The sequence below is a fragment of the Macaca thibetana genome, chromosome 10 (genome assembly GCF_024542745.1).
Source record: "Macaca thibetana thibetana isolate TM-01 chromosome 10, ASM2454274v1, whole genome shotgun sequence".
In the NCBI taxonomy this organism is placed as follows: Eukaryota; Metazoa; Chordata; class Mammalia; order Primates; family Cercopithecidae; genus Macaca; species Macaca thibetana.
Window position 1 is genome coordinate 71,829,783 of NC_065587.1, and position 23,969 is coordinate 71,853,751.

Genomic DNA, 23,969 nt, shown 5'->3' on the forward strand with positions numbered 1-23,969 from the left:
TTAATTATAAGAAATACACCACACTAAGATGTTAACAGCATTAATAATGCTTAATTTTTATGTAAGTCTAAATTGCTCTAAATTATAAGGTGTATTAATAATAATAATAACAAAGAAATGGCTGGGTGAAGCCGGGCGTGACTGCTCATGCCTGTAATTCCAGCATTTTGGGTGGCTGAGGTGGGCAGATCAGTTGAGGTCAGGAGTTCCAGACCAGCCTGGCTCACATGGTGAAACCCCGTCTCTAATAAAAACACAAAAAATTATCCGGGTGTGGTGGCAGGTGCCTGTAATTCTAGCTACTTGGGAGACTGAGGCAGGAGAACTGCTGGAACCCTGGAGGTGGAGGTTGCAGTTAGCCAAGATGGCACCACTGCACTCCAGCGTGGGTGACAGAGCGGGACTGTCGCAAAAAAAAAAAAAAAAAAAAAAGAAATGGCTGGGTGGGGTAGTGTACACCTATAAATTCCCAGCACTTTGGGAGGTCAAGGTAGGAGGATTGCTTGAGGTCAGAAGTTCAAGGCTAGCCTAGGCAACATAGTGAGACCCGGTCTGTACAAAAAAAAAAAAAAAAAAAAATTAAAAGAATTAATGATAATAAAGAATGATTGGGGGAAAAGTGATAGAAAACAACTCAGGACTGGAGATCAAATTGAAATATGCAAATTGAAACAAATGAGTGTGCTGTCACAGGAGAATGGCAGATTTAAAAAAAAAAAATCTTACAAATGATATCTGTTTCTGTGGGAAATGGTGATGTCCAAACAGTAGGATTCCGTAAGACCCTGGTTGCTATCAAAGTCTTTAACAGGTATAATCTTATCATCTATCTTGTTCCAATACCCTGAACTTTTAAGGTCAGATGCCTCCTGCCTTAACACTTAATCCAGAAAAACAATAATGGCTCAACACATGAAAATGCAAACAGCCTAGCCCAGAAAGACTGCCTCCCCTGTCCTGCTGAGGAAATGGCCATGTAACTTGAACTCACTGCAAACACTGTCTAGTAAATACTTACAAAGCATAGCCAGATGTGGCATCTAAGTACAAGAAAGACAAGGCTTGAGCATAACTTAATCTAAAACCTCAGATCATGGCTAATGTGCCCTGCTTTCAGAGAAGTAGCTTGGAGACAGGTAATAATGGCATTCTAAGATGGCAATACAGGTTTATAAGAAAAAAAAAGAATATAAAATAGTAGACACTCTTGTACCTACCACCTAGACTTAGCAAATGTTAACATTTTGCTATGTTTGCTTCTGATTTCAGTGTTAAAAGCAATATTTGAAAGATAACAAAACCCAGCACCTATCCTATTTCCTCTCCCTTTTTGCCAAGGGGTAAGCTCTTTCATTTTTCCTTTCTTCTTCTTTTTTTTTTTTTTTTTTTTTTTGGTGGGGGAAGCAGGCTGTCACGCCCACGCCCAGGCCGGAGTGCAGTGGTGCAATCTCGGCTCACCGCAACCTCGACTTCCAGGGCTCCAGTGATGGGTATCCTCCTACCTCTGCCTCCTGAGTATCTGCGACTACAGGCATGCACCACCACATCAGGCTAATTTTTGGCTTTTTTTTTTTTGGTAGAGATGGGGTTTCGCCATGTTGCCCAGCCTGTTCTCCAACTCCCGAGCTCAGGCAATCCACCCACCTTGGCCTCCCAAAGTGTTGGGATTACAGGTGTGAACTACTGTGCCCGGCTGAGGTAAGCTTTATCTAATGTTGTCTGTCATTCAAATCAGTATAGGTATGCATATATATACAAACAACATATAGTAGTCATGTATTTTAATATACCTTAATGATAATATGTGTATCATCTTGCAACTTGCTTTTCCATTAAGCATTATATTAAGGTTTTCCATACTGAAATGTTTGTATCTGGTGTATTCATTTTAATTTCCTCATATTTAATTGTACAACTAAAACAGTTTCTCCATTGCCCTATTACTTACATTGTTTAAAATTTTTTTACTATGAAAAAAATGCTGCAATAAACATTCTCTACAAATCTTCTTGTGGGAACAAAAAGAAATGAAATGAACGGTCTTCTCTGTGAGTCTTGAAACAATAAAGACTTCTTTCTAACAGTGATTATATAATAGAACATAGTCTTGAACCCAGGAGGTGGAGGTTGCAGTGAGCTAAGGTCCCAACATTGCACTCCAGCCTGGGTAACAGAGCAAGACCCTGTCTCAAAAAAAAAAAAAGCCGGGTGCGGTGGCTCATGCCTGTAATTCCAGCACTCTGGGAGGCCAGGCAGGCGGATCACCTGAGGTCAAGAGTTCACGACCAGCCTGGCTAATATGGTGAAATCCCATCTCTACTAAAAATACAAAAATTAGCCCGGTGTGGTGGTGGGTGCCTGTAATCCCAGATCCTTGGGAGGCTGAGGCAGGAGAATCACTTGAACCCAGAAGGTGGAGGTTGCACTTGGCCAACACTGTGCCACTGTACTCCAGCCTGGGCAACACGAGCGAAACACCGTCTCAAAAAAAGAAAAAAAAAAAAAATATATATATATATATATATACACACACGTAATACAATATAAAGGTAACAGAGCTTTCTGCAGATGACAGAGTGAGGAAAGATGACCTAGATCAATGTTTTTCAATCTGTGGTTTTTGGAATCAAGTAATGGGTTAAAGAAAAGAAATAACTAGAAAAGAATACAAAATATGAAGGTGCAAATAGTATGGATATGTCATGAAATTGTTTCAGTCAGTTTTGTACAAATATATTTAATGAATGCATGCACTTCATCTAATATAAAATGTATTTATTATTGTGACTTCATTAAAAAAAATTTTTTTAAACATTGGTCAAAAGTTTTGGCCAAAACATTGGTCAACTCAGGGGAGAATTCACAGAGTAACATGTGAACTTAGGATGACTAGGACACATGCCTGATCTCATGGACAACTCTGAAGAGCGACAGACACTCCATACTAATGCTACCACAGACTGTAGACTACAGGAGCCAAGAGGTGAGAACATGAACAAAAGGGAAGGAGATCTGGGGAAAGGGATCAGTAAGTGTCAAGGCACAGAGGAGGGAAGTGTGAGGCTGGTTCAAGAAATGCTGAAAATGCCACTTAGCTATAGAGGTGGAGTGGGAGCCAGCGATGGGTAGGCAAATGGAGCTAGATGAGGAAGGCCTTGAATGTCATGCTAAAAAGTTTAGACTACTTCACTTAGCGGGCTGAGGTAGTGTTTCTCCAAATTGCAGGTTGAGAATTAAGAACTTAAATTACTGAGCCATAACTAGTATTTTTAAAAATTAAGTAGAATAGAAAATATCAGCATGTACCACATATAAGGGTGAACACTGTTTTGTGAAAGTTTTGTTTCAGTTACATATATATGTGAACACACAAACACACGCATTTATTCATTTGGGGTTTTGATGTAAAAGTTATTTCTTACTAAAGGTTGTAGTTTAAAAAAAAAAAAGTTTGAAAGCTACTGGTCAGAAGTAAGTCATCGAAGGCTAATAATCAGAGAGAGAAATGACACTAATGAAAAGTCTGCTATTAACCTCCTAGATGACAACAGCAATTCTGAACCACTTAAAGGCAATTCACCCTTTAAGAGGTTTCACTTTTCTCTGGCTGATGTGTTCCCCACTGTCTTTTCTGTACTACATGAGGGGTTCCTTGCAAACGGCTTCCTGAAGACATCAAAGATGAGTACCAAGGTACTAACCACTTAGGAATAAACTGGTAATCTCAGTTTTTCCTTTGGCATTTTCTTCCTTTAGTTTTTCTCTTTTTATTCTTTTCTTTTCTTTCTTTTTGAGGGAGGGGCATTCTTTAAAAGGAGGAAAATGAACTATGTATAATGCATTACTGAGCATCTCACAAGGATTTCAAAGTTACTTTCTAAGAAATTGTTTATTTATTTATTTATTTTTTTGAGACAGAGTCTCTGTCTGTCACCCAGGCTGCAGTGCAGTGGCACAATCTCGGCTCAATGAAACCTCCGCCTCCCAGGTTCAAGCAATTCTCCCAGCTCAGCCTCCCAAGTAGCTGGGATTACAGGCACGCGCCCTCACACTCAGCTAAATTTTTGCATTTTTAGTAGAGACGGGATTTCCCCACGTTGGCCAGGGTGGTCTCGAACTCCTGACCTCAAGTGATCCACCAGTCTCGGGCCTCCCAAAGGGCTGGGATTACAGGCGTGAGCCGCAGTGCCCGGCCTTATTATTATTATTATTATTATTATTACTTCTTGAGATAGAGTCTCGCTGTCACCCAGGCTGGAGTGCAGTGGTGTGATCTTGGCTCACCGCAAGCTCCACCTGCTGGGTTCACGCCATTTTCCTGCCTCAACCTCCTGAGTAGCTGGGACTACAGGCACCCGCCACCACGCCCAGCTAATTTTTTGTATTTTTTTTTGTAGAGATGGGGTTTCACCGTGTTAGCCAGGATGGTCTCGATCCCCTGACCTCGTGATCTGCCCACCTTGGCCTCCCAAAGCGCTGGGATTACAGGCTTGAGCTACTGCGCCCAGCCCCTATTTTTATTTTTTGAGACAGTGTCTCACTCTGATGCCCAGGCTTGAGTGCGGTGGGGCGATCTCGGCTCACTGCAGCCTTCACCTCCCAAGTTCAAGCAATTTTTGTGCCTCAGTCTCCCAAGTAGGTAGGGCTACAGGTGTGAGCCACCATGCCTGGCTAATTTTTGCATTTTCAGTAGAAACAGGGTTTCACCATGTTAGCCAGGATGGTCTCGAACTTCTGACCTCAAGTGATCCACCTGCCTCGGCCTCCCAAAGTGCTGGGATTACAGACGTGAGCCACCACACCCAACCATAAATTGTTTATTTTTAAAAGATCTAATTAAACTTTTAAAGATAATTGTAGACTCATGTGTAGTTCTTAAGAAACAATACAGAGAGGGCCGGGCGCGGTGGCTCAAGCCTGTAATCCCAGCACTTTGGGAGGCCGAGGCGGGTGGATCACGAGGTCAGGAGATCGAGACCATCCTGGCTAACATGGTGAAACCCTGTCTCTACTAAAAATACAAAAAACTAGCCGGGCGTGGTGGCGGGCGCCTGTAGTCCCAGCTACTCGGAGGCTGAGGCGGGAGAATGGCGTGAACCCGGGAGGTAGAGCTTGCAGTGAGCCGAGATCGCGCCACTGCACTCCAGCCTGGGCGACAGAGCGAGACTCCGTCTCAAAAAAAAAAAAAAAAAAAAAAAAAAAAACAATACAGAGAGATCCCACATACCCTTTCATACCCTTTACTCAGTTTCCCCCAACAGTAACATCTTTTTTTATTTTGAGACGGAGTTTCGCTCTTGCTGCCCAGGCTGGAGTGCAGTGGCATGATCTCGGCTCACTGCAACCTCCGCCTCCTGGGTTCAAGTGATTCTCCTGTCTCAGTCTTCTGAGTAGCTGAGATTACAGGCGCCCGCTACCACGCCCAGCTATTTTTTGTATTTTTAGTAGAGACGGGGTTTCAACATGTTAGCCAGGCTGGTCTTGAACTCCTGACCTCAGGTGATCTACCCACCTCAGACTCCCAAAGTGTTGGGATTACAGGCGTGAGCCACCATGCCTGGCTGTAACATCTTGCATAGCTATACTAGAACTTCATAACCAGCCTACTGGTACTGATAATGATCCACCAATTTTCAGATTTCACCAGGCCTGCATGCGTTCATTTGTGTGTGCCTATCTAATTAGTTCAATGCAATTTTACTCTGTGCAAAGTTGGGTAATCACAACCGTAGTTGATATAGAACACTTTTATCACAAGAATTTCATGTTATCCTTTAAAAAGTCTTTTATCTTGGCCAGGCGTGGTGGCTCACGCCTGTAATCCCAGCACTTTGGGAGGCTGAGGCCGGCGGATCACGAGGTCAGGAGATCGAGACCATCCTGGCGAACACGGTGAAACCGTGTCTCTACTAAAAATACAAAAAAATTAGCCAGGTGTGGTGGCGGGCGCCTGTAGTCCCAGCTTCTAGGGAGGCTGAGGCAGGAGTACGGCGTGAACCCGGGAGGCAGCGGAGCTTGCAGTGAGTGGAGATTGTGCCACTGCACTCCAGCCTGGGTGACAGAGCAAGACTCTGTCTCAAAAAATAAAATAAAATAAAAAGTATTTTATCTTATAAATCCAAATACTCTACTTCCAGAGAAGTCTTGAAATTTTTCACCCAGATCTAAGCCTTCACCGAAGACTCCAGTAAAGCTCACTGCCCACATTGTAAGAAACAAACTTGAGAGACACGTTTAGTCTTGACATTCATGTCACTTAAATGATAAATACATGTAGGAAAATGCAAAAGCATATATAGGCTGGGCGTGGTGGCTCGCACCTATAATCCAGCACTTTGGGAGGTCAAAGCGGGCAGATCACTTGAGGTCAAGAGTTTGAGACAAGCCTGGCCAACATGGTGAAACACTATTGCAACTAAAAATACAAAAATTAGCCAGCCGTGGTGGCGCACACCTGTAGTCCCAGCTACTGAGGAGGCCGAGGTGAGAGAATGGCTTGAACCTGGGAGGCGGAGGCTGCAGTGAGCCAGAATCACACCACTGCACTCCATCCAGCCTGGGCCACCAAGGGAGACTCTGTCTCAAAAAAAAAAAAAAAAAAAAAGTATTATGAAAGTATTATGATCAAACATTTGTTTAAAATCTACATCTAGGGGGCCGGGCGCAGTGGCTCAAGCCTGTAATCCCAGCACTTTGGGAGGCCGAGACGGGCGGATCATGAGGTCAGGAGATCGACACCATCCTGGCTAACACGGTGAAACCCCGTCTCTACTAAAAAATACAAAAAACTAGCCGGGCGTGGTGGTGGGCGCCTGTAGTCCCAGCTACTCAGGAGGCTGAGGCAGGAGAATGGTGTAAACCCGGGAGGCGGAGCTTGCAGTGAGCTGAGATCTGGCCACTGCACTCCAGCCTGGGCGACAGAGTGAGACTCCGTCTCAAAAAAAAAAAAAAAAAAATCTACATCTAGGAAGATGTATACACAAATAGTTGGAGAGGTAATGGGGGGCATGCAGAAATTTAAATATCCGACGTACCAGGCTGGTGGGATAACTTGTTCTTTTTTTCCTTTTATGTATTGAAAGTTGATGTATGCCTGAGGTCTCAGGATGACAGCAGAGAAGACTGAGATTTATGTTCAGAGTACTTTTTGCAGCTGCCAGTACTAGGGCTCAGAAACGGAAGTGTAAGGGAAGGGCCAAGAAGGGATCCAGGAGTTGAGTGGCCAACTGTCTTTGGTATACCCACAGCTAAGGAGTTTTCCAGAACATGGTACTTTTGGTGCTAAATCCAGGAAAGTCCTGGGCAAACTTGGAAGAGTTGGTTGCCCTGTCTGGAAGGTTGTTGTCTGTGCTTCCTTGGAGCTTGAAGCAACCAAACAAACCTTTTGTTTTTGCTGTTGAGGTTCAGAACCTGGTGGTAGGGAAGTGAGGAAGGTAATTTAGAACAGAATAAGGTGACCATGACACTTTCTGAACACCTCAGCATCCAGCTTCCTTCAGCCTACAAAGTTACCACAGCAGCATTATACAATCTGACTTTGAGTCTCACAGAGATGTAATGAAAAGTAATCCTGGCAGACACACATATTTTAAAGACTAGGCTTAAACAGGTTACAGAGGGAAAAAAAGAAGAAAAGATTACCTGTCAAGTAAGAGAAAAGCATTTCACCTCAAAGAGTGGGTGGAAAACCAATGCACTGAGCAATTTCATAAATTGGGCACTTCAGCTTTTAAAGAAGTGCAATACTTCTTATAATTTCTAAATTGAGTTACCTGTCCATCCATGAAAAAAGTTTGACTCATGTGCCTTTTTCTTAGAACTGGTTAAAATGAAAGACAGTTGTCCCAGTCCATCCCAGTTACCCACCAGTGAGAGGTGTGCAAAAAGACCAGAACACAGGTGAGAGCCCCAAAGAAGCGTGCAGTTTTATATCACATGGAGCCAAATCACCCTCTAAGGGCTTAACGTGCAAGGCACTGTGCTAGGCACAAGTAGACACAGTTTTTACTCTTTATTTATTTTTAATTTTTATTTATTTATTTATTTTTGAGACAAGAGTTTCACTCTTGTTGCCCAGGCTGGAGTGCAATGGTGCGATCTCGGCTCACTGCAACCTCTACCTCCTGAGTTCAAGCGATTCTCCTGCCTCAGCCTCCCGAGTAGCTGGAATTACAGACACCCACCACCACACCTGACTAATTTTTTTGTATTTTTAGTAGAGATGAGGTTTCACCATGTTTGCCAGGCTGGTCTTAAACTCCTGACCTCAGGTGATTCACCCACCTTGGCCTCCCAAAGTGCTAGGATTACAGGCGTGAGCCACTGTGCCCAACCTATTTTTAGTTTTTGAGATGGAGTCTTACTGTGTCAGCCAGGCTGGAGAGCAATGGCACGATCTTGGCTCACTGCAACCTCCACCTCCTGGGTTCAAGCGATTCTCCTGCCTCAGTCTCCTGAGTAGCCGGGATTATAGGCACGCACCACCATGTCCAGCCATTTTTTAAATTTCTAGTAGAGATGGGGTTTCACCATGTTGGCCAGGCTGGTCTCAAACTCCTGAACTTGTGATCTGCCCACCTCAGCCTCCCAAAGTGCTGAGCCACCACACTTGGCCTCAGTTTTTACTTTTTTTTTTTTTTTTTTTTTTTTTTTTTGAGACAGAGCCTCACTCTGTCACCCAGGCTAGAGTGCAATGGTTCAATCTCAGCTCACTGCAACCTCCGCCTCCAAGGCTCAAGCAATTCTCCTGTCTCAGCCTCCTGAGTAGCTGGGATTATGGGTACACACCACCATGCCCAGCTGATTTTTGTATTTTCAGTAGAGATGGGGTTTCATCATGTTGGCTAGGCTGGTCTCGAACTGCTGACCTCAGGTGATCCGCCCGCCTTGGTCTCCCAAAGTGCTGGGACTACAGGAGTGAGTCACTGTACCCGGCCCAGTTTTTACTTTTAAGAAACATATAGGCTCAAAACGAGGAACAGATAAGCAGTCTTTCCCCTAAGAGACTCAGTCTCAAAACAAGATCTACAAAGGTTTTTATAACATTTACTCAGCACCTTAACAACAGCGTCAGCAAAATTCTATGGGAACCCAGGTGAGGTGGCCAGTCTCTCCAACATACAACCTGACCCTAACCCTTTCCCTCTCCTCCATGGCCCACTCCATCTTTTCTTGCTTCTCTCCTGAATTTTCAACTTATCTCTAACTACTGAAACCTATCTTCAACATGTAAACACATTTAAGTCTCTTCTGCCAATTCACCCAACAAAAAACCACGCTGGTTTAATGTTGCATCCTTCTTAGGGTTACCAGATTTTTTTTTTTTTTCAACTTTTATTTTAGATTCAGGAGACACATGTGCAGGTTTGTTACCTGGGTATACTGCATGATGCTTGAGGTTTGGGGTACAAATAATCATGTCACCCAGGTACTGAGCATAGTACTAACAGTTTGTTTTTCTGCTGCCCTTGCTGCCCCTACTCCCCTCCCCATCTCCCCTCTACTTTTTTAGGGTTGTCAGATTTTTTTTTTTTAGACCGAGTCTCGCTCTGTTGCCCAGGCTTGAGTGCAGTGGCACAATTTCAGCTCACTGCAACCTCTGCCTCCTGGGTTCAAGTGATTCTCCTGCCTCAGCCTCCTGAGTAGCTGGGATTACAGGCACGTGCCGTCATGCTCGGCTAATTTTTGTATTTTTAGTAGAGACGGGGTTTCAACATGTTGGACAGGCTAGTCTTGAACTCCTGACCTCAGGTGATCCGCCCGCCTCAGCCTCCCAATGTGCTGGGATTATAGACGTAAACCACCACACCCGGCCAGTTGCCAGATTTAACAAATAAAAATAAAGAATGTTCACTTAATCCAAAAGGTGGTATGTGCTGAAAAAATTTTTAAAATAAAGAGTATTTGCTGCATATTATATTTATTGGACACTCAGCAAACTAGGAATAAAAAATAACTTCCTCACCCGGTGTGGTGGCTCACACCTGTAATCCCAACACTTTGGCAGGCCGAGGCGGGTGGATGACCTGAGATCGGGAGTTTCTGATACCAGCCTGACCAATATGGAGAAACCCCGTCTCTACTAAAAATACAAATTAGCCATGGGTGGCACATGCCTGTAATCCTAGCTACTTGGGAGGTTGAGGCAGGAGAATCGCTTGAACCTGGGAGGCAGAGGTTGTGGTGAGCCGAGATTACGCCATTGCACCCCAGCCTGGGCAACAAGAGCGAAACTCCATCTCAAAAAAATAAATAAATAAAAATAAAAAATAACTTCCTCAACATGATAAAAGGTTTATAAAAAACCCATAGTTAACATCATACTCAGCCGGGAGTGGTGGCTCATGCCTGTAATCCCAACACTTTGAGAGACTGAAGCAGGAGTAATGCTTGAGCCCAAGAATTCAAGACCAGCCTTAGCAACATAGAAAGACTCTGCTCTACAAAATGTAAAAAATTAGCTAGATGTGGTAGTGTGCCCACAGGTGGTTCCAGCTACTTGGAAGGCTGAGGCAGGAGGATCACTTGAGCCTGGGCAACAGAGTGAGACCCTTTTTCTTTTCTTTTTTTTTGCCTCAGCTACCTGGACGGCTGAGGCAAAAGGATCACCTGAATCCAGGAAGTCAAGGCTGTGGTGAGCTATGACAGTGCCACTGCACTCTCAGTATGGGCAACAGAGTGAGACAGTCTTAAAAAGAAAAAAAGAGAAAAAAAAAGAGGTCAGGATTGGTGGCTTACACCCATAATCCCAGCACTCAGGGAGGCCGAGGTGGGCAGATCACTTGAGGCCAGGAATTCAAGACCAGCCTGGCCAACATGGTGAAACCCCATCTCTACTAAAAATTCAAAAAAAATTGGCCGGGCATGGTGGCTTACGCCTGTAATCCCAGCACTTTGGGACTCCAAGGTGGGCAGATCACCTGAGGTCAGCAGTTCGAGACCAGCCTGACCAACTTGGTGGAACACTGTCTCTACTAAAAATACAAAAAAAATTACCTGGGCCTGGTGGTGGGTGCCTATAATCCTAGCTACTACGAAGGCTGAGGCAGGAGAATCTCTTGAATTTGAGAGGTAGAGGTTGCAGTGAGCTGAAAGCGTGCCACTATACTCCAGCCTGGGTGACAGAGTGAGACTCTGTTTCAAAAAAAAAAAAAAAGGTGCCGGGCGTGATGGCGCACTCCTGTAATCCCAGCTACTTGGGTGGCTGAGGCATCAGAATCGCTTGTACCCTGGTGGCAGAAGCTGCAGTGAGCAGAGATCACGTTACTGCATTCCAGCCTGGGCAACAGGGAGAAACTCTGTCTCAAAAAAAAAAAAAGAAAAAATAAAGAAAGAAAAGTATATGTATATATCCAATGGTGGGTGAAAGACTGGAAACATTCCCCTAAGATCCAGAACAAGACAAAGATGCCTACTTTCATTGTTTGTATTCAACATCTTATTAGAAGTTCCAACCAAAGCAATAAAGCAAGAAAAAAGAAAAAAAAGGAATCCAAAATGGAAAAGAAGATATAAAACTGTATTCATAGATGAAACAAGCCTATACAAGAAATTCTGAAGAATTCACACAACAACAAAAAAATTATTAGGGCTAACAAATGAATATTAAGCACAATAGCAGGTTAAATCATCCGTCTTTTTTTTTTTTTTTTTTTTTTTGGAGACAGAGTCTCTGGCTCTGTTATCCAGGCTAGAGTGCAGTGGCATGATCTCAACTCAATGCAACTTCTGCCTCCTGGGCTCAAGTGATTCTCATGCTTCAGTCTACTGAGTTGCTAAGGTGTGTGCCACCATGTCCAGCTAATTTTTGTTGTTTTAGTAGAGACAGGTTTCACCATGTTGGCCGGGCTGGTCTCAAACTCCTGGCCTCAAGTGGTCTGCCCGCCTCAGCCTTCCAGAGTGCTGGGATTACAGGTGTGAGCCACCACGCCCGGTGTATCATCTGTATTTCTAAACACTCACAATTAATAATTCATAAAAGAAGTTTTAAAAACAATTGCATCTACAATAGCACAAAAAAGAATAATTAGGAATAAATTTAACATCCGGGTACAGTGGTTCACACCTGTAATCCCAGCACTTTGGGAGGCCGAGGTGCGTGTATCACGAGGTCAGGAGTTCAAGACCACCCTGGCCAAGATGATGAAACCCTGCCTCTATTAAAAATACAAAAAATTAGCTGGGTGTGGTGGCAGGGGCCTATAATCCCAGCTACTCGGGAAGCTAGGCAGAGAACTGCCTGAACCTGGGAGGCGGAGTTTGCAGTGAGTTGAGATCGTGCTACTGCACTCCAGCCTGGGTGACAGAGCAAGACTCCGTCTCAAAACAACAACAACAAAGAAAAATTAGCCGGTTATGATGCCGTGCACCTGTAGTAGTACCAGCTACTTGGGAGGCTGAGGTTGGAGGATTGCTTGAGCCCAGGATTTGAGTCTGCATTGAGCTACGATCACATCATTGCACTCCAGCCTGGCTGCTGGAGCAAGACCCTATATCAAACAAAACAAAACAAAACAAAACAAAAAACTAAGAAAATGTAAGATTTATACACTGAAAACTATAAAACATTCCTGAAAGAATTAAAAATCTAAATAAATTAAAAGATATACCATGATTATGGATTAGAAGGCTTAATAATGTTAAGATGGCAACATTCCCCAAAGCAAACTAGAGATTCAGTACTGTCCCTATCAAAAGCCCGATGGCTTTTCTTGCAGAAATGGGCAAACTGATCCTAAAATTCCCATGGAAGTGCAAGGACCATGAGTAGCTAAAACAATATTGAAAAATAACCAAGTTGGAGGACTCATACCTCCCAATTGTGTGGACTTGGCATAAGAATAGATGAATGGAATAGAAATAAAAATCCATAAATAACCCCCCACATGTACGGTCAATTGATTTGACACAGATGCCAAAACCATTCAACGGGGAAAGAATATTCTCTTCAACAAATGATACTGGGACAACTAGATACCCACATGCAAAAGAATGAAGTTGGACTATTCCCTCATGCTACATATAAAAATTAACTCAATGTGGATCAAAGACCTAAATGTAAAGAGCTCAAACTATCAGAAAAGACATAGGGGTAAATCTCCCTGACCTTGGATTTGGTGATGGTTTCTTAAATATGATACCAAAAGCACAAGCAACAAAAGAAAAAATAATAAATTGGGCTTCAACAACATTAAAAACAGAAAGTGAACACAACTCACAGAATGGGAGAAACTATTTGCAAATCACATATATTGTATCTGTGACCTATATTATGTTTCTTATATATACACAATCTCCTTAAGTTTGTGCTCTAACACAACCAAACCTGAATCCCACTGGACTTCCTAATATAACAAGTAGCATGTTTCCTTCTCATCTGAGCTAACTGCCATGAAAACCATTCTGCCTAAGCATCAGACTTGGGAACCACTAGCCCAACAGGTGCTTATGTAATTCTATTCTTCTAGGTCCAGTTTTAAGAAAAATATGAGGAGGGTAGGGGGAGTTTATGCAAGACAAGTAGAAATGTGGAAGAGGGAGCCAGGAAAAAATTTTAAGTTCACTAATTCTGAAATGGCTCTTTAAAGCAAAAAGAATCAGCAACTAAGGACAATCAATCACATCTAAACAAGAATAAGAATTTTAATTTTAGAGCATGTGAAATGATGTATTGGAGGAAAAATCCTGAAATGTAAGTGAAGCTATGAGAGCTTTTTTGTTTTTGACAGGGTCTCATTCTGTCAGCCAGGTGGGAGTGCAGTGGCACAATCACGGCTCACTGCAGTCTCGACCTCCTAAGCTATGGTGATCCTCCCACCTCTGCCTCCCAGGTAGCTGGGACTACAGGTGTACATCACCATGCCCAGCTACTTTTATGTATTTTTAGTAGAGATGGGGTTTTGCCATGTTGCTGGTCTGGAACTCCTGGGTTCAAGAGATCAGCCTGCCTCAGCTACCCAAAGTGCTGGGACTACAGACCTGAGTCACCACACTTGGTCCCCCCGCCTTTTTTTTTTTTTTTTGAGTTAGGGTCTTGCTCTGTCGTGCAGGCTGAAGGTCAGTGGTGCCATCTCAGCTCACTGCAGCCACAACTTCCCAGGCTCAAGAGATCCTCCCACCCCAGCCTCGTGAGTAGCTAGGACTGCGGGAGCACACCACCATGCCTGGCTAATTTGCTATATTTTTTGCAGAGGCAAGGTCTCACTATATTGGCCAGGCTGGTGTCAAAGTCCTGGACTCAAGCAATCTTCCCACCTTGGCCTCCCAAAGTGCTGAGATAACAGGCGTGAGCCACCACGTCCAGCATGAGATTCTTATTTTAAAACAAGGTATAGGCCAGCTGTGGCAGCTCATGCTTGTAATCCCAACACTTTGGGAGGCCGAGGTGGGTGGATCACCTGAGGTCAGGAGTGTGAGATCAGCCTGGACAACATGGTGAAATCTCAACTAAAACTGCAAAAATTAGGTGGACGTGGTGGTAGGCGCCTGTAACCCCAGCTACTCAGGTGGCTGAGGCAGGAGAACTGCCTGAACCTGGGAGGCAGAGCTTGCAGGGAGCCAAGATGACGCCATTGCTCTTCAACCTGGGCAACAGAGGGAGACTCCGTCTCAAAAAAAACAAAAAAACAAAAAAAAAAAAACCGGACGTGGTGACTCACACCTGTAATCCCAGCACTTTGGGAGGCCAAGGCAGGCGGATCACCTGAGGTCAGGAGTTCGAGACCAGCCTGGCCAACCTGGAGAAAATCCGTTTCTACTAAAAATACAAAAATTATCCAGGAGTGGTGGTACATGCCTGTAGTCTCAGCTACTCATGAGGCTGAGGCAGGAGAATTGCTTGAACCCAGGAGACGGAGGTTGCAGTGAGCTGAGATTATGCCACTGCATTGCAGCCCGGGCAACAGAGCAAGACTCCGTCTCAAAAAGCAAACAAAAAAACTGGCTTAAAAAGAAAAACAATAAAAATATCTGTGAGTGGGTGGGGGGGGTCTCCAGAAAAGAATAAAATTTTTAAAAATTGGCTTTACACAATGTCTGACTATACTTTTATTCTAAAAACTCTGTGACATAAGGCTGGTAAACAGAAAGAAAAATCCAACAAGGACTTACTTGACCGTAGGACATATTAAGATGTTTATTATTTACTAAGAGTAATATGTATACATTTGCAGCAATTTGTACAATCCAACTACATTACAATTCACAGTAACATACACTAGCTCTAATCTGCCTTGGACACAACTAAGTCTCCTCAATAGACTATTTTATTGCCAAACTTACATTCTGGCTTTTATAATCATTTTGCAACACCTGGTACAGTATACACCTACAGCTTTGTCATAGAAATGCCCCTAAATGCCCTTCAGAGAGCAGAGGTGAATACTTTCTCATGAAGAAATGCCAACTTTTCTAAGCGAGTTCGTTTCAGTAGTGGGAACCATTCCCAGTAGGATAACTCTACCACACGGTAGCCAAGCCGAGCCAGCTGCCGCCTCTTCATACTGTGCAGTCCAAGGAGATCCCTGGAGCCATAGCAATATTGGTTCCTGTTTGTGAACTGAATAGCCAGCTTCATTCGTGGGGTCTGCATGCAGGCTGAGGGGCACAGGCCAGCCATCTCCATGGCCCCTGATTTATCTGCTACATTGCAAAGGAAGCCCCCCAAAGGTACAGCTGCCTTATTCTCTAACTCCATGGGCTGCTCCCCAGGCTCTGACTCAGTTTTGCCCTGGAAATGTCCTCTTGCTTTCCCTTTTAGTAACTGATTCATCAAATCATCTGTAAGGCTGACTCCCACATGCTTAAGCCTTAATGTGGCTACATTTTCAGCTGGTGTGGCTTCTCTATTAAATGGTAATGGCTTCAGGTTAACATCAAGCTGGACCTCTAAGTCAGAAGATCGGGTATGAGGCAAAATCATATGGTGCTTGACGTACTGGGGCCCCCCCAACATGGTCTCAAGTAAAAAGAGAGTTTCTACGAATTCAGGCTTTGAGTTCATATCCTTCTCTGCTAAATTCCACAGAAATTCAGACCCCTCTTGCTGAAGGTGAGTACTAAGACGATTGCCTCTGTAATCTGGACACTCAATGCCAACTGTACCATCGAGGGTATACAGTTCCTTAATGAGGTTAAACTTGGTTCTCTCCTGAGCTAACCTGACAAACCCTGGACTGAGAGCAAAATCAATTAACTCTACTGGAAAGTACTCTGAAAATGCCAGGCCCAGCAGGCAGGTGGGCAGGTGTTCTGGGTACTGGTTGAATTCAGGCATCTTTCTGTGAATCTCATTTATCAGGCTGGAGTAAAATTCTTCTGCATTGGGTGGCTTATAATTCAGAGTTCCAAATGACCACAGAATCTTGGCAACATCTTTACTTCGACAGTGTGCCACTCTACAAGGCAAAGACGCAGCCACCGCATTCATTACTCCTTCATCCAGGAAGCGTAAGGCCGAGCAGTAGAGAGTCAGGTGCATGACACCTTGAACTCCCAGTGAAGGAATTCGCTGAGGAGCAATCTCTCCAAGCTGCTTCATGAAATTGACGTGATCCACATGAGTGAAACGGAACATTTTAACAATATTCACTAAGGCGTGACTACTCAGATGCTGCATGTTAGCACAAGCCAAGTCTCCAATTTTCCGCATGACAAATTCAGAGAGACTAGTCTTTGATTTAAAGAACCCCAAACAGATGGTACCAACCTCCTCTAAATTGATCAAATCTATATATTTAAGGATCAATGATTCCAATTTTTGCATTAGGTCCTGGGATACCTGACGATTTTCACCTATAACATAAATTAAGTGAACAAGCTGAGACAAGGATAGATCTTTCCAGTGCAAATTAAGATAACTAGAAAAAATGTTTAAAAACCGAGGTACTTTGCGGCCTAAGTACCTCCAGAGATCAGCCACCAAAAGGAGCTGATCCATACTCATCTCCCATACTTGATGGCAACATTTGGTCTCATACACATCTAGCATTGAATGGAAGTGAGGGATTCCTAAAATGACAAAAGCTTTCAAAACATTGATCAGATCTTGGGTATCAAAGAGCTGTATCTTCTTCACACTCAGCTGGCAGAGCAGAGCAAAGCTGGTACTGCGCAGCAAGACAGGATGCTGCTCTGCAGGCAAAGAGCTCAGCTTACACAAATAATCAACAATGACTTGGGCCTGCAGTTTATTCTGATAAACTGTGACTTTGTGCAAAATTAGTTCACTTTCTGAGACAGACAGGAGCTGAGAAGTCTCGGATGCGTTATAGCTGTGAACACGGTATTCTGGTCTTAGCTGTAGGAAAACTCGGATGTTTGCAAAGGAATCAAAAACTTCTACATCCTCTTCATCAACTCTTGTGGCCCTGGGTGAGTCCAGCTGCAAAGTGCTGGCCTTAGAGGAAGAAGTCTTGCTGAATTCCAAACCTGGGCAGGCACTGCTGGTTGTGAGGATCCTCCGAGAAGAGAAGGTGCTACAAATGTTCTTAACTCTTTTGGCAGAATGGCAGAGGCTAATGTGTTCTGGAGGGTCCTGTCCCCCATGCTGTTTGCTGCTCACATTCCAGTATGATACACTTCGGGCTGCACCACAGGCAGAAGGACTGCAAAGTGCTCGGTATCTTAAAAGTTTTAACGACTTGAGAGTAGCTGCCATTCTGGTGTCAGTATTGATCTTTTTGGCAGTCAGAATATAGTCCTCACAGGTTTGACCAGGCAATTTCTTGTTTATATGGTGCTTGATTAGAGCTGGACGGGGAGGTGTTCCACAAAAACTGCCTGGAAATCTTCCGCATATCACAAGAGCCAGGGATCACAAATGACTGGGTCAGAATTGGTGCCAGATACTGAAAAAAGGGTAGATGAAGAATGAGTGGCTTCTACCTATAAAAGCATCCAAATTTACACATTATAAAAAACAGGTTGAAACTACACTACTGTCCACTCAAGGAAGTTCAATGCCAGTAAATGCCCAAACCACATGACAGCATATATCAAGGATAAATTGTGTGCTCTGTGTAAGGGCCTAGGAAAACCCCCAACCCAGGGTACCCCTGGGCAGTTCCTGGACTGCTGCTCACCAGACTTCCTTCACTGTACAAGGCAAGCAGTGACAGCTAAAGAAGAGACGGTGCTCTGCTAACATTTGACAGGAAGAAGGAAGGCAGATTTCTAGAAAGAAGGCTGGGAACAAAAATGAGCAATTCATTCTATCTCTTTGATATCAAGGCATATAGGTCCTACCTGAAGAATGTTTATAAAAACTGCTATGCTAACAGCACTAAGTAAAAAGTGGGATCTGGTATAAGAGATAATTAGTTGGCCGGGTGCGGTGGCTCACGCCTGTAATGCCAGCAAATTGGGAGGCCAAGACAGGCAGATCACTTGAAGTCAGGAGTTCAAGACCAGCCTGGCCAACAAGGTGAAATTCCATCTCTACTAAAGATACAAAAAATTACCCAGGTGTGGTGGCACACACCTGTAATCCCAGTTACTCAGGAGGCTGAGGCAGGACGCTTGAACCCGGGAGGCAGAGGTTGCGTTGAGTCAAGACCGTGCCACTGCACTCCAGCCTAGGCGAAAAAGTGAGACTCCATCTCAAAAAAAAAAAAAAAAAAAGGTTTAATTAGTTATACCCACGATCATCCTCCCTGTTCTTATAGTACAAAACTGTTAATTCCAAAATTCTGTCATTCTAATGCTGTTCTTGTACTTTTTTTTTTTTTTTTTTTTTTTTTTGAGACGGAGTCTTGCTCTGTCACCCAGGCTGGAGTGCAGTGGCCAGATCTCGGCTCACTGCAAGCTCCGCCTCCCGGGTTCACGCCATTCTCCTGCCTCAGCCTCCCGAGTAGCTGGGACTACAGGCACCCGCCACCTCACCTGGCTAGTTTTTTTTTGTAATTTTTAGTAGAGACGGGGTTTCACCGTGTTAGCCAGGATGGTCTCGATCTCCTGACCTCGTGATCCGCCCGTCTCGGCCTCCCAAAGTGCTGGGATTACAGGCTTGAGCCACCGCGCCCGGCCTGTTCTTGTACTTTTTAGAAGATGCCTATTCTCCTCTCCAGGAAGCTTATAACAGAATTTGAGTCACTATTACATAGTTACAGAGTAATTCTGTTATTAGAAAGAATACTCAAAAACTCACTCATTTTGGAGGAAGAAAGCAGGTTGAGAGTCTACTCACTTTCACTTCATGGGTGGGAAGCAAAGAGTACCCCAAAGCTGGGCTCAGGGTTCAGGGAACACCAACTGACACAACTGCCCCGCTGACATCTTCTGGAGGAGGCAGCTTAGCAATGCTTCCAGTGAGTCTTTATTCTGCCTGTGAGCAGTATAATGCCCATTTTTCTCCCATGGCAGAAACTATGAGAGACTATGAAATTGATTCTGCTGTGCTCTCGCTTTCCTTAATGCTTATTCTTTTTCTTTCCACTTAAATGCCAAAGCCTGACAAGCAAGACCCAAGGAGACCTGAGTTGTCAACTGATGTACCAGACAGAGCTGTTGCTGCAGAAAACTCCATAAAAGTTCCAAGGGTGCCAGAATGATTTTCTGAAATGCCTGCCCAACTCTGCTGTCAGCCACTTTCTTCCAGAGCCCACAGCACATCATCATTTGGTTCATCATCAAAGAACAGCAGGGCAGGCCAGTGGCTCTGTTCCAGCAGCCCAGCTACACAGGTTTCTCTAGATGGCAGGAACATATGTATGAATTTCTGTGTGAATCACAGTAGCATTCTCTCACGCTAAATTTTTATACACTTGGTTCTTTACCGTGGCTTGTGGACCATTCTTTTTTTCTTTTTTGAGACAATCTCACTCTGTCACCCAGGTTGGAGTATAGTGGCATAACTGCAGCTTTGACCTCCCAGACTCAAGCAATCCTCCCACTTCAGCCTCAGCCTCCTGAGTAGCAAAAACCACAGATGCACACTACCAAACCCAGTTTTTGTGTGTGTGTGTGTGTGTGTGTGTGTGTGTGTGTGTGTGTGTATGCGTGTGGAGATGGAGTCTCACAATAATGCCAAGGCTGGTTTCAAACTCCTGGGCTCAAGTGATCCTCCTACCTTGGCCTCCTGAAGTGCTAGCATTACAGGTGTCAGCCACTATGCCTGACCACCTGTGGACCATTCTGCCCACCAAATTTCAATGTATGGTTCAGATCAAGGGTCAGCAGACTATGTCCTGAGAACCAAATCTAGCTCTTCACATGCTTTTGTAAACAAGATTTTTTCAGAACATAGCTAGGCCATTCATTATACATTGTCTATGTCTGCTTTCCTGCTACAAGAGCAGAACTGTGTAACTGTGGCAGATTGTATAGCCTGCAAAGCATATTTCATGTCTGGTCCATTACATAAAAAGTTTGCTGATCTCTACTATACGCTACTATTTCTATAAATGCAGATGGCCAGCTTTTAAAAAATTAGAAAAACTTGGCCACGCCTATAATCGCAACACTTTGGGAAGCTGAGGCAGAAGGATTGCTTGAGGCCAGTAGTTTGAGACCAGCCTGAACAACACAGCAAGGCTGTCTACAAAAAAAATTAAAAATAAATAAATAAATAAATAAATGTAATTAAAATTAGAAAAAATACAGAAAAATAGTACTAAAATAATGTTTTTCTTTAATATTTAGATGATAATTGAAGATTATAGTCCTCAAAATCTCAAAATAGTCATTAGGAAACTCAATTAATACTACAGCACAGGAAAGGTGGGAACGAAAGAGACAGCAGGATGGTCAGGCGTGGTGGCTCATGTCTGTAATTCCAGCACTTTGAGAGGCCAAGGCAGGCAGATCACTTGAGGTCAGGAGTTCGAGACCAGCTTGGCCATCATGGTGAAACCCCATCTCTACTACAAATACAAAAATTAGCCAGGTAAGATGGCGCGAGCGTGTAATCCCAGCCACTCAGGGGGCTGGGGCACAAGAGTCGCTTGAACCCGGGAAGTGGAGGTTGCAGTGAGCCAAGATGGTGCCACTGCACTCCAGCCTAGGTGACAGAGATTCTGTCTCAAAAAAACAAAGAACCAAAAAGACAGAGAAAGCAGGTAACAGAACTCTCCAGTTGACAGAATAGGGCTTTTAAGAAGACCTACTTTTGGCTGGGCACGGTGGCTCACATCTGTAATCCCAGCACTTTGGGAGGCCGAGGCGGGTGGATCTACGAGGTCAGGCGTTCAAGACCAGCCAGGCCAACATAGTGAAATTCTGTCTCTACTAAAAATACAAAAAACTAGCCGGGCGTGGTGGCGGCTGCCTGCAATCCCCGCTACTCAGGAGGCTGAGGCAGGAGAATCACTTGAACCTGGGAGGCAGAGGTTGCAGAGAGCCGAGACTGCGCCACTGCACTGCAGCCCGGGCGACAGTGCGAGACTCCGTCTCAAAAAAAGAAGACCTACTTTCAAATTTGTAATTTAATTTAATCCACCACAATGTGAAACTAAAGCCATACACTGTTCAAATCTGTAGTCTTCATCTCATTTTAGGAAGTAGATCTTGGCCAGGCACGATGGCTCACGCCTATAATCCCAGCACTTTGGGAGGCCAAGGTGGGCGGACCACTTGAGGACAGGAGTTCGAGACCAGCCTAGCCAATATGGCGAAACCCCATCTCTACTAAAAATACAAAAATTAGCTGGGCATGGTAGTGCGCCTGTAATCCCAGCTACTTGAGAGGCTGAGGCAGGAGAATCACTTGAATCTGGGAGGACGAGGTTGCAGTGAGCTGAGATCACACCACTGCATTGCAGCCTGGGTGAAAGAGAGAGACTGTCTTTAAAAAAAAAAAAAAAAGAAGTAGATCCAAAAAAAATAGCTTTAAAGGCCCCATTTAAAAAAAAAATAGCTGTGCTATAGTAAAGCAAAAAACAGAATGTCTGTCTAGGAGGCTGGTTTACAAGATAAATGTGTGGCAGACATCAACACATGAAAATGTACACACTAATATTCAGTGGAACAAATAGCACATAAACAAGAATTAACAAATATCTCTATAAATGATGTTAATTTTAAAACATTAAATAATTAAAATTACTTCAATTAATTCTATCTAAGAGTACTCAATGAAATTACTATACGTGGTCTGGAAATAAAAGAACCATCTCCTAGAACATCAATGTTTGGTGCAGCTCCAGTGTTCTGAATTCATGTGACTCTTTTAATCCCCATATTATTGATGAGAAAGAGACCACAAGATTAAGAAACCTGCCAAAAGTTATACAGCCAAGGGATTGAGTGGAACCTAATATTAAAGACTGTCTGACTCCCAAGCCCACATTACTGGTGGACTAGAGAGACAAGAATGGGTGTCAGGAAACACAGGTTCGGGGGGCAGTATGGGGTGGGATGGCTGAACAATCAATGGTCTTCTAGGATTTCCAGGTGCCAGGGAGCTAGAGGGTTAAAACTAGGTAAGCCTGAAAGTCCCTTCCACCTCTAACAGTCTAGGATTCTATCACTATGGTTTATACTGCAGGTTGAATATCCCTTGTCCAAAATGCTCGAGACCAGAAGTGTTTCAGATTTTAAATTTTTTCAGTTTTTGGACTATGTGCTTTATATTTACCAGTGAGCATTCCAAATTCAAAAATCCAAAATCTGAAAAAGTCCAATGATTTTTTTTTCCTTTGAGTATCACGTTGGTGCTCAGAAAGTTTCAGATTTTGGAGCATTTTGGATTTTGGAGTTTCAGGTTTGGAATGCTCAACCTGTACTTTAAAAAAGAACAAAGAGAAGACCTCAAAGGCTGAAATCCACATGAAGGAAGGAGTTTGCGGGATGCTCCAGGATCAAAGTAAAGAGAGCTACCACAATTGAAGACCTGAAAGTTGGCAGTAGAGATATGGGATCCAGAAACTAGGGTTCAGTACAGAGAAGCAAAGGGAAACCCCAGGAAACAGGTGAAGGAAGATCCCAGGACAAGAGCTGTGAACAGACATAAAGAGCAACCAGCTCATGCTGGACGACACAGACAGTACCCAGGAGAGGAGAATCATATTTCTACTGGATCATCTGGGCACGAACAAGAGATGAGACAAAAAGCCATGCTAATAAAAACAGTAACAAAAATTATTAATGCCAGGGAAGACAAAAAATTTATACAAGATAGAATATGTTACCACAGGCAGGATGCAATGGCCCATTCCTGTAATCATAGTATTCTGGGAGGCCAAAGTGAGAAGATCACTTGAGGCCAGGAGTTTGAGACCAGCCTGGGCAATGTAGTGAGACCCCCACCTCTACAAAATATTTAGAAATTAGCCAAGCCTGGTGGCACACACCTGTAGTCCTAGCTACTCAGGCGGTAGAAGTGGGAAAATCGCTTGAGCCCAAAAAATAAAGGCTGCAGTGAGCTGTGATCCTGCTATGGCAGGGTGACACAGAGAGACCCTGTCTCAAAAAATAAATAAATAAATAAATAAAAAGAATAAAGAAAATATTAGTATATCATACTCCCTATTCAGTTGAGAATAATACTAACATAGTTTTATTAACATAAATCTTGATATTAGCCTAACCAAAAATTATGAGCAAACTGTACTGGGAGGATAAAGTGAGAAGAGGAGGAGTAGGGGGAGGTTGATGATACAAGAGACCTAGCGCCTCAAAGTCCATAATAAAAAGGTACAATCGGCCAGGTGTGGTGGCTCACAACTGTAATCCCAATATTTTGGAAGGCTGAGGCAGGAGGATCACTTGAGGCCAGGAGCTTGAAAGCAGCCTGGGGAACACAGTAAGACCGTGTCTCTACGAAAAGTAAAGAAAACAGTCAAGCATAGTGGGATGCACCTATAGTCCCAGCTACTCAAGAGGCTGACGTTGGAGGACAGCTTGAGCCCAGGAATTCAAGGTTGCAGTGAGCTATGATCATGCCACTGCACTCCAGCCTGGGCAACACAGCAAGACTCTGCCTCCAAAAAAAAAAGAAGAAGAAAGAAAGAAATCAAGAAATAGCAACACAAATG

General features: G+C 43.8%; 3 protein-coding genes across 5 annotated transcripts in view; 1 reads left to right on the forward strand and 2 right to left on the reverse strand.

Moving 5' to 3' along the window:
• FASTKD5 (FAST kinase domains 5) overlaps nucleotides 1–23,969 on the reverse strand; it is a 488,950-nt gene that overhangs the window by 459,919 nt on the left and 5,062 nt on the right. Inside the window, exon 2 of the mRNA XM_050745660.1 lies at nucleotides 15,941–17,846. Within this exon, the coding sequence (XP_050601617.1) occupies nucleotides 15,941–17,656 (1,716 nt within the window). The 5' untranslated portion in view covers nucleotides 17,657–17,846. The remainder of the gene's footprint in view (nucleotides 1–15,940; nucleotides 17,847–23,969) is intronic.
• Nucleotides 1–23,969, forward strand: part of ITPA (inosine triphosphatase) — a 182,923-nt gene that overhangs the window by 83,838 nt on the left and 75,116 nt on the right. The gene's annotated exons all lie outside the window — the stretch shown is intronic.
• UBOX5 (U-box domain containing 5) overlaps nucleotides 1–23,969 on the reverse strand; it is a 53,882-nt gene that overhangs the window by 24,844 nt on the left and 5,069 nt on the right. The gene's annotated exons all lie outside the window — the stretch shown is intronic.